At 49.3% G+C, this 11,156-nt stretch overlaps 1 protein-coding gene across 1 annotated transcript; it reads right to left on the bottom strand.

The window, feature by feature from the left end:
- Positions 1 to 7,725: 7,725 nt before the first annotated feature.
- Positions 7,726 to 10,597, bottom strand: LOC125523069 (CASP-like protein 1E1). The gene is made up of 2 exons (XM_048688117.2): positions 10,185 to 10,597; positions 7,726 to 8,290 (listed from the first exon to the last, which is right to left on the bottom strand). Exons 1-2 carry the CDS (start codon positions 10,460 to 10,462, stop codon positions 7,960 to 7,962), a joined length of 609 nt encoding a protein of 202 aa, XP_048544074.1. The 5' UTR covers positions 10,463 to 10,597; the 3' UTR covers positions 7,726 to 7,959.
- Between the last annotated feature and the right edge of the window lie 559 nt (positions 10,598 to 11,156).

Raw genomic sequence — 11,156 nt, forward strand, 5'->3', positions numbered from 1 at the left:
CGGCAACGCCGGACATGCGCGCCGGGCCGACGGGGTGGAGGCTCAGCAACGGGGGAGTGCCCATTCCCCCGCTGCCCGACGCCGTGGCGTGCCCCCCTACTTCGCCGCCGAGGTAGAGCTCGTGCGCGCCTCCCACTCCGACGAGCAGCTCGCCCTCCCCCAGTACGCCGTCGACAACCACGCGGCGTAGGCGGCGTACTTCGAGCGCCGTCAGGAGCACTGGCGTCCACCAACGGGGCGCGGATGGTGGGTGGCACGAAGAATAGCGAGGGGCGCCGCGTGTGGTGGAGCGTCCCCGGCCGCACGCTCGAGGGCGTGCTGACGCACCTTGAGGGCGGCAAGAACCCACCGTTGGCATACCCTCCCCTGGGGCCGCCCCCGCCCACCGTCGACGCGCCGGGCAATGGATTCCCAGGAGGTTCGGCTCCTCCTCGCACTCCTCCACACACTCTTCTTCCCACTCCTCCGGCTCTCCAACGCTGCTCGGCGTCAAGGTCGAGCCCGCGGCGGAGACGCCGCTTGGCCGGCGCACTCACAGCGCTGACATCGTCATCAACGAGGGCGGCTGGTGCGCCTCCTCGTCGGCTCCTCCGCGCTTCGTCAAGCCAAAGACGGAGCCGGGGCTCGCGCTGGTGAAAACCGAGCCGGGGCTCCCTGCCGTGAAGACGGAGCACGGTGACGTGGAGCTCGACAACGAGGCGGACCTGAAATGGGCGCGCGAGGACTTCGTGAAGATGGAGAGGGAGCGCCAGTGCGCCGCCGGGGGCGCAACGAAGGAGGAGTCGTCGTCCTCGACGATAGCGACGACGACGACGCGCCACCGCCGCCGCCACTAGTCCGCCATGGCGACGCCGGGCAGGGGTCCAGTAGGGACGGCCACGTCAAGGAGGAGAAGGCCGACGACGACGATGACGGCGGCGAGAATGGCAGCGACCACGACGACTACTCGGCGTTCAACGATTTCTTTTTTTAGTTTATATTTGCTATGTACCACGTCGCGAACATGAACATGTCTAATATATGTCGAAGTTTGCCGAAATTTAGCCCTGTTTAACCCAACTTCACCGAGAATTTTTTTTAAAAAAATTAGACGCGTCTGGGGGCGGTCCTGGGGGCGGCCCTGGGGCCGGCGACTGGGGACCAACTCGCGCCCAGACCGTTTTTTTGCGCCGGCTAGCCCCCATGCACTGATTTTAGGCTCCTCTGTGGGGCCAATGGCTGGAGATGCTCTAAGAGCATCTCCAACGGCCGCGCAAAACAACGTGCGCGCGGTAAACGCAGCCTTTAGCGCGGGGGGGGGGGGGGGGGGGGGCGTTTTACCGCGCTCCAGCGGCGGCGGGAAAACCTCGCGCGCGGAAACCGCTTGCGCGTGCGCGAAAAGGCGCTAGCTCGCGCGCCGCTTCCGGCGCGCCTATAAAGTGCGGCGCGCGCCACGCGCCTCTCCACATCTCCTCTTCTCCTCTTCCTCTCTCTCTGCCACGCGCCGCTCCAGCGCTCCGCCACCGACGCGCCTCCGCCGCCCCGGCGCCCCGCCACCGCCGCGCCGCCGAGGAGCGTCCGGCTACCGCGGCGTCCGCCTGTGCCCCGACGGCAACTACTACGCGGAGATACGCTCCGACGATCTCCGGCTCGGCCTCGACACGTACGGGACGGCGCGCGAGGTCGGCCGCGCGTACGACGCGGCGGCGTGGCGCCTAGGCCGGCCGCGCGGCCAGATGAACTTCCAGAATGTCTACACGCTCCAGCAAGCGCTCGACCGTGCCCCGCCGCCGCGTCTGAACACGGCACAAGACCGTGCGGAGCACGCCGAGCGGCAGTGCCGCCTCCTCGTCGCCCAGGAGGACGAGCGGGTCATGGCGGAGTGGCGGCGCCGCCACCCGGAGGACGTCGCCTACGAGCAGTCCTACTGGGCAAGGCGTCGCGAGGAGGACACGCGAAGGCGCCGCGAGGCGCGGTTGGACAGGCGTCGGCGCAAGGCGTTGGCGCACGCGCAGTTCGATCTCGTTGAAGCAGGTGGGCAGTCGTTCTTCACGCCGGATAATGATCGGTGGTTGGACATCTGGCTGGATACCTCGGACGACACCGCCGAGGAGGATGACGATAGTGATGATAGCGACTTAGACTAGTTTTTTTATGCATTCTATCTCGTGTTTTATCGTTTGTTGTTTTTAATTATTATGCAATCTATGTTTCCGATGTAAAATACCTTTGTATCGTTAAAATCTATGCAATCTATCTATTTTCCAATAGCCTAGAATAAGCGTGCGCTACTTTTTTACGCGCTGCTGGAGCGGCGCGCGCGCTGCATTTTAGCGCGGCTGCTGGAGCGGGCGCAACGCGCCGCGTCAAACTAGCCGATGCGCACACAGCATATGTGTTTTTTACGCGCGGCGTGACCAACGCCTGTTGGAGATGCTCTAACGCCCCAACCTGCATGACCCCATGCGGCCAAAGACATTCAGTTTGAGGGCGCGACGGGGGAGGCTTGACGAAGTGAACTGCAAGGAGTGTCGTGCACCTCTCCCTGTCACCGCGGCTTGCCTATTTTCTCACTCTCTCGTGTCGTCATGTTCTCCCATCACCCCATTCGTGGTGTCATGGGTGGTTATGGTGCTGCTCATGCCAAACAATTAAGGTCTACTAGTATCACATGCGGTTCATCCTGGAGAAGAAACCATGGCACCCAGTGAGCTACAAATAAAGCCCAATGCCAAGACTTGCACAAGCATAAAATCTTTGGTTCTCCTTTTACATAATGGAATTTATGGTGTTGTTCTTAATGTTAAAGCATGCAAAACAATCTTAAAATTGTAATGTGCCATGTTGCCGTGAAATTGGAGTAATTCATTGAAATTGTAGGGCGATGCAGTTTTATGATGTAGAGTGGCTTATTGACAGTGTTTAGTTTGATATAGAGAAATTGATGGGCGCAACAAGCCAACTACGTGCCATTCTCACACCACGGGTATAATAGACCAAATCAGCTCACAAAGTTACCAATACATACATCTCTATTATTAAAGGAAAATCGAACGTCGTGATGGTTCGACCTCCTCCTTTCCACCTACGACAGCGATTAACGAAAAATCATCAGCGTCACGCGAGGGCCACGATCGCAGCAGCCCAAAAAACTAATCCTTTTTTCCCACGATCGATCCTACACCCTTTTGTCCACGCGAGCCCCACGACGCATGCGCTCCTTCCACGATCCCTACGAGCCCGCAGCCTCGCATTCGATCCCCTCGATGAAGAGGCGCTCTCTTTGCGCAGCCTCGAGCAGCCACCGCTGCCATCACCATCCCCACGCGGCCGCGCCCCGCCAGGCGTCGTGGGAGCTCGTCGAGTGCATGCTGGGTCTCCTGCTCTCCGCTAGCAGCAGCAGTCGCCTGCTACCACGCCCCGACCCTCCTCCGGTTCGTGGTCGGTCATTGGGTCAGTGGATCTTGCCGTCCAGGCATCTGCTGGAGTAAGGTGACGACCACCATCGCCTGGCTCCGCCGCTCCGCCACCATCTTCGGTAGATATGCCGAACACACTCATACGGTCATACCCATCGCGTCTCGCTCTCACCTCCTTCCCGGTCCGGACACGCTCGCCCTGCAAGCCATCTACGCGACGTCGCCGCCGCCTCTCCGATCTCTCTCTCACCCCGTCGGACGCCGCTGCCTCTCTCTCGTCTTTCCCGATCTGATTGCGGTGATGGGAGGAGGAGCAGCGAGGTGGCGGAAGGAGATGGGATCAAGACGAGCGAAGCAAGTAGCAGTGTCAACAACAAGCGTCAGCGGCCGATTTGGCAGGGAAAGGATTGAACGACAGGTTGGTGCGGCTGATTCGGCGGGAGCATAGCAGCCACGCCTGGCCTCTTCCCTGCTTTTTTCTCTTGGATGTTCCACCTTTTTTCTCTGGGGTGGCAATGGGTTTGACGGGTAGAGGAATTGCCTATCTCCAATGACGGTTGTGGGCTGGTTGGTTCTTCACCGAGGAATGAACAGAGAAATTGCTTCTCAAAGGTAGTGTTGAATACCTCGGTTTTTAGGGAGTGTTGCATATCTCGTTGAAGTTTGAACATAGATGAGATTGATTATCTTTGCAGCTCTCTGATGTTGTGCACTTGGGGACTAGATTGGTTACTGAATTTTCCACTAAAGGTATATATGCTTGATCAGCAGTGTGCTTATGTCGATCGATAATGATACATATTTTGGTGATACACAGTATTTGTTATACGTATATAGGAGTGGTTATCAACCTATTGTTAGTTCTGCAACCTGTTACTTATATACATTAAAAATTTCAGATTGGGTGGTCTCCGGTTGAATTTCAACGGTCCAAGGATTCTGTAGAAGTACAAGATTTTAAAGATAAAGGGCTCACACATGGTCATAAGAATGAAGGTGGAGTGAAAGGAGGAGTGGAGAGAAAGACCTCTCTCTCTCTCTCTCACACACACACACACACAAGTACGCCTCTGTTATCTTTTTTTTATGTAACCATGTCAGTATTTCCTTCTATCACAAGGCAAGTTTGTTCCCATGATGTTATGTTTCACAAGGGGATACCCATTTATTGTCTTCCATTTTATACCTGAATAAATATAGTCCGAGGTTACCTAATCTTATACTAGAATTTCAGAATTTACCTATATGTTTTTTTACATGTTCAACACATGTTCTTATTGCTAAAGTTGTCCAAACATGATTGTACAGTGGATACAATTCTTTTAAATAATTGGTGTTGTGGTATTTGTGTGGCACTGATCAAACAACATATGAATCATTGTAATCACCTACTAATATATTGTATGATAGTAAAGCTGAAACTTAGAAACAAGCAGGAACTACCAATAGATACCAAGAGTCCCAATAAATACTTTTTGAACCTACTATCTTTGGAGAAAGATGTCAGCATCTAAATGTGTGGCATAAAAGTTTGACAGATAGAATGGTGACAAATTGTGTTCTCATGGTCATGCTATATATTGTGTTAAGTTATGATTCCAAGGTTTTTATGGTATTCAAAGAATACGGACCATCAAAACATGAACTCTCTTCTTCATCTACTGAAATGTTCTTCCTTGCAGGTTATCCTCTGAAGAGTGACAAGACATGAGTTGGGCCATTTGGTATGAGCTTAATCGTAATAACTGGTTACAGAACAATAACTACAAATTTAAAGCAATACTAAAGAGCCACCCGGGTTAATAAAACTGGGAAAAATAACTCGGAAATAAAAAAAAATTGGAAGCTCCGTTGCGGGACTCAGACCTAACCATTCAAAGGAGAAGCAGTGGGAAAGTTTTGAAGATTGTTGTATGAGCTTAACAATTTAGAATAGTTCTTAGCTGGTTAATAGGATTTAGGATCACAAGCAGATTTTTTACACGCCGTCTACAGGGAGTTCTCAATACGTTATTATTTCTCATTTTTAGTGTCACACAATGCATGGAGTTTTTGTAGATTCAAAATTTTAGCGTCTTCTTTTTTCCTCCAAGTAGTATGGACCAAATTTTCATTCTTCATGTATATTGCAGCTTGAATAATATTTAATTTCCCTCAAGAGTTATGCACTCCACATACTTCTCTCTATGAGATTGGAAATCTGTTGTGCATTATGGAATATCTTTTTAATTTATTTTTCTTTGAAAAGCATATCACAGAGTTCGGAATATCTGAAAAATATTTGGAATAACATAGCAAGTTGTGTACGCCTACCTTTTCCCTAAAAATCACATGCCCTTTTTGATGTGGAAACATCTGTATATTCTAATTCAAGAAGCGTCAGGAATATATAGTTTTATCAATCTAAACAAATTTTGTAGGAGTGATCAAAATCTGAGGGTTGCATAACCAGTTGGTGTTATGTTTACACATGTTTTAAGTACATATCATGTTGCAGTACATAGCCAGGGGCATTGGGGCTCCCTCCATGGTCTGATCTACTCATGCTCCGACTGATGTATGTACTCCTGCTGCGACTTCACACAGAATAGAGAGAGTAACATTATTGGTATGTATATGCATTCTTTCTAGCTACAGAAGCAAAGATCAAAGTTTGTCCATTACAACTACTCAATTAGTAGTTCAGCATACTGTTTCTAAAATAATAGGTCAATCATGCATACTTTTATTTGTACAAAATTGTTGCAACAGATAGTTACTCTGTACTGTTCTAATTTAATCCGGCAGCTGTAGTTGTTTTAAAATGCTACGAAGCTTAGTAATGGAGATACCGCAGATGGTTGAATGGTCGCTTGCTGATTTAATTCACGCTTGGTTCTCGTGTTGATGAGATCAAAGGCCTCTTTGCCCCCTCCACCACTGTGTAAACGATGTACTTCTAACTCTTTGTTCTTATTTTGTATTGGACATTTGAATTAAATAAAAGGGTTTATAATGGTAGATGCTTTCACTTTTTCCTTGTATAGCCAAGTTTAAAACAAACACTACTTCAGTAAATGCTTGTACTCTCCCTCGCTAAATTCAGATTTTTGCTTAGGGAGTTTTCTATTTGCACGCAAGATTGGCGTGAGGCATGAAACAAATCTTTGGTGAAACAGAAGAACCCCTTTGGTTTTTATTGATTTCACTTTGTTGGGAGGTTTGTAAACGATAGCTGTTGTCATTTTCCCTACTGTATATCTATGTAGCATAAAGAACTTTCAAAATGAATTTTGTTTTCTCTAATACCTTCATTTATGTTTCATTTGCACTCATACCGACTGATCTAAGCTTCTGAATGAATTAGGTCACTCGCCAACACTATATTTAGTAGATGAAGTGCTCTATCATATCTTTGTATCCTTACTATTTTTTTATAAGAATAGTCTGCAAGTATGACTGCGGAGAGCTTAGAATGTGCACTGTCTAGACAGAGTCTTCCAATGAGATATTGGTGCACCTCTTTTTTATCTCGTACTCATCTCACTTTTTTGGTAGAGGCTCAACCAATAGAGGGACTTGGACCTGCCACTCATGGACATACTTGTTGATGTATATCAAGAAGCAAAACTTCCCTTGATTCAACAAAATGTCATCATAGGATGTTGCAGCATTTGTAATTTATAAAATAACATCATAATTGATGGAGTCAGTATCAACTATGAACTTGTTTCACATTATTGAAGCTTTTTTTTTACCTTGATTATCCATAGGCCCAACCCCAACGGTGAGGACATACAAGGGGAGTTGGTGCCTGTATACTATTTTTTGGCACATCGTTGTTCATTTCCAGTGATACATGAAGACCAGTTTATAGAGAAGTGCCCAATCCATGGCAAGTATATAGACTACTGACTTCCCAAATGATGACAATGCTAGAGCAAGGACAGATGAACATAATGGAGGGGCGGGGGGAGGGGGAGACAATGAGAAAGATGCTTGACCGAAAGACCACTGAGTTTTTATGTCATGCTCAAAAAAAGAGACACGATACTGTTGAGGAGAAAAGAAGCGGAAGAATGAATCGTGCTGCTATATGGATGGATACCACATGCTATCACGTTTGATATAGAATCTGAAATACTCCCTTCGTTCCAAAATAGATGACTCAACTTTGTACTAATTATGGAGGGAGTATATCATTTTTCTCTCCTCCCCGTCATTTGACATACAATTTCGAAATGCATCAATTATTTGATCAATGTATTTTTTTGTTATTCCGTGGCAACACACGGGCATTCAGCTAGTATTAGTTCATGCCAGATCAGCTCCAAAGATGACCCATACATAGGAATAGATATTAGTTCATACTTCAAAGTAAAATCCTCCATACATTTGTATCAATAGCTAACATTACAGTGCCAAAATGGATGGGCACGACAACTCCGGCCATTAAATCAAACCAACGCGCCTAAGACCGAGACCGTTAGTTCACACGGAAATCAGGTATACCATCTGCATGCATATCGATCGGACATCTCCGATGCGTTCATGATGGATCAGCAGCAGCTGAGCTAAGTTACTAGTAGTAGGTGGAGTTTTTGTGGACGTCTAGGATGGCGAACATGAGGTGGACGAGGTTGGCGAAGGCGGCGATGAGGGAGACGATGACGGCCGCCATGGCGCGCTCGCAGAAGCTGCTGTAGACGTGGCACACCTTGCCCCAGCGCACGTGGGAGTTGCCGCGCTCGCCCAGGATGCCGAACTCCGCGGCCGCTCCCACCGCCGAGAACAGCAGCGCCTGCACCACCAGGTCGCCGACCATCAGCGGCACCACCGCGCTCCGGCTGCGGCATGCCGCCAGCGCCACCGCCGAGAAGATGCAGGCCATCACGTTCGCCACCACGAAGTACCTGCACATATAATGTTTGCTGGTTAGTTAACATTGGATCAATGGTTCATCACACAGTAACAATATTATTACAAAGTTTAAGGAGAATATATCGAATGTCGCTGCCCAAGTGTTAGCGCCGTGCATACAGTTGGAACGCTACGACGTACACCCTGGGCGTAGAGCGGTGCAGGTGATGACACGTACTGAACGTGCGCTGTCCGGTCCGGACGTCTAGCTGTTCATGATGTTGAATGTGCGTACTGTATCAGGGATCTACGTCATTTTCGTGCTTAAATTCCTTTGTAGTGGTCCTTAATAGCTATGTCTGTTCTGCTCAAATTAGTTGCACACAATGTGTACGAACAACATCTCTAATAATCAGCAGCAGAGAAAGTTGAACTTCCCGGAATTAATCCATGAGTACTAATTAAGCAACGTCAACCTAGCCTATGAAGCAACCCTTTTATCGACAAAAGAAAAACAGTTTTGCCGAAACCCATCTAGATGTGTCATAAGTATTGCACATCTAAGTCCTATGTCATTGATCTTACATTAAGATTAGTGTGGATATTTTCTTTTTCTTTTTTCTTTTCCTCTTTTATGCATGATTCACTCACTTAGATGCGTAATAACTAGAGCACATCTAGATGTGCCCTAGACACACTCAAAAAAAAACACCACATATGTATACTGCTGCTGTTTCATTTCCATGAACTCTGAAACAAGCGGACACGTCTCTGGCCGAAAAGAATCGATCTCGACAAGCATGATCACGACAATCCTTTCGGAAATCTCTATCCGTATCCCACATATCTCCGCCTTTTGTAAAAGGCCGAATCGCTTGGCGGCTGCTAGCTTCGGGCCGGAGCACATCCATCAGGACGAGCACGTCTGCCCCACCGTGGATGTGACGGATGAGCTGGGGCTTAATGCATGCACCCATCCGATTATCCATCCATCTCTTTCCGCAATAATGCCGCGCGGATCGGCCGATCGGTCGGGCCAGCCAGCCAGCCACGTACGCGGCCCGCTGAAGATTCATGCGTTTCTGGACGACGTGGACAAAGCGGAAATCATCTTACAATTTCTTCCCGACCACCACCAGAAAGATCGACGTGGGCATTACTTGCACCGCGTTCTTGATGGGCACAAAAGCTCTCGGCCCTTAGGCCTCGAGCGAAGCATTCAGGTTAGCCATTAATTAGTTGCGGCATCCTTGTCTACGGTGCACTGCAAAGGTTCTTTCTAGGTAGGAGAAAGAGAATGTCTTGTTTGCACGTGGAAACTAAAGGTTCGGTCGAGCAGTGAGCGGTAGGAATCAGCTGGACGGACACGCACGACACTGCATCTCCTGCGGACCGTCGATCCCTCTCACCCGGTGAAATTCTTACGGAAACAAGGAGGAGACGGTGAAAGTGTGTAGTGTAGAAGCGCTTTTGCCTAACTGATGAAACTGAAATTTGCTGTGTCTGGAACGGCAAACGCTGCTAGGTATAGAGCTGCTTTCGGCCGAAATGGCATGCATTTGTTGGCCTTGACTGGACTACAGTAATGCTACTCCAGTGCAGCAAACTTTCCTAATTAATGAAAATGACAACATTTAATCGGTTGCCTGCATGTGCTTCTTGGCTGGCCCATTTCGCAAACGTACGCGGCGTCGATCTTGTATCTTTGTGCCAGATAGGTACAAATGTGTACGTACTACTGCTGCGGACGTACTTGCATCATGAACGTCCGATCGATATCCGCCGAACAAACAACAGATTAAAGGAAGCGGAAGGAAATCCCACAGGGAAGAAACAAATCTAGAAGAGCTGTTCACTGGAGAACGATGGTGTGGTGTGAATGTGTGACTAAATGTAGTGCTGGCGGCCAGGAAGAGGGAAGAATCAGGTATGGGAGCGAGCGCTTACACGAAGGCGGAGGAGTAGGACCACTTGGCCGTGACGGGGACCTGCAGCGGCGGCAGCGTGTCGGCGATGGTGACCTGCACGGTGGCCGTCTGCCGGTCCAGGCCCATCACCACGGCGGCGACCAGCGTCGCCGCCAGGATGAACACGCGCAGCGCCACGCCGCACCCGTCCACCGCCGGCTTGCTGGGCGCCGCAGCCGCCGCCGCTCCCATGTAGCTCCTCCGGCTGCCGGACAGGCTGCCCGCGCCGCTGAACCCGGGCTTCCCCCGCGACTCCATTGCCGGACGGACGCCGGTCTTTTGGGTAGCTAAGCGGTGCGGTCGTGGTGTGGCACGGAGAGCGTGCGTCACTGACTCGCTACCTGAGAGAAGGAGCAGCCTAGGCGTGGTTGGCTCTATGCAAGAATGCGTTGGACGGGGATCGATACTTATGGTTGGAAGTAGGTTGGGGTCACCGCGATGAGCATGGCTACCGCTCACCGTCTTAACGGGTAACGAACTGAGGTCGACTGGATTTTTTGCCGCCCAATAAGTGGAGTTAGCTCAAATTTACTCAAAGTCTCGGTTAATTCCAACAGGATTGCTATTTCACATCTACTCCCTCCGTTCGGAATTTGTTACAGAAATGAATGTATCTAGATGTATTTTAATTCTAGATAAATTCATATCCGAGACAACTAATTTCGAACGAAGGGAGTAGATGCAATATAGTACCTCACATCTACATTTCTAGCCAGTGGATTCAAGCACCACGATTTTTGTTTTTTGCTTTGAGATTTGCTAATTAACATCTACATGAACTCTAAGTTCGTCTACCACATGATTTATTTGTCAAGATTCATGTGTGTTGCATGTGTACCTGTTTCAACGTGCTTGCTGGGCTTTTCGTTTTTGTTTTTCTGTTTGCTGGGCTTTAGGATTTGCGTCATCCGGTGCTCATATCCTACGTTTTCGTTTTCGTGATTGTTGGCCT

The sequence above is a fragment of the Triticum urartu genome, chromosome 7A (assembly GCF_056163025.1).
Source record: "Triticum urartu cultivar PI428250 chromosome 7A, HENAU_Tu73, whole genome shotgun sequence".
NCBI classification, from domain to species: Eukaryota; Viridiplantae; Streptophyta; class Magnoliopsida; order Poales; family Poaceae; genus Triticum; species Triticum urartu.

Excerpts from the sequence above, each read along its gene's own strand:
- LOC125523069 (XM_048688117.2), bottom strand. The coding sequence starts at position 10,462 with ATGGAGTCGCGGGGGAAGCCCGGGTTCAGCGGCGCGGGCAGCCTGTCC. Across the intron at positions 8,291-10,184 it reads TCCTACTCCTCCGCCTTCGT|GTACTTCGTGGTGGCGAACG; the intron begins GTAAGCGCTCGC and ends TTATATGTGCAG.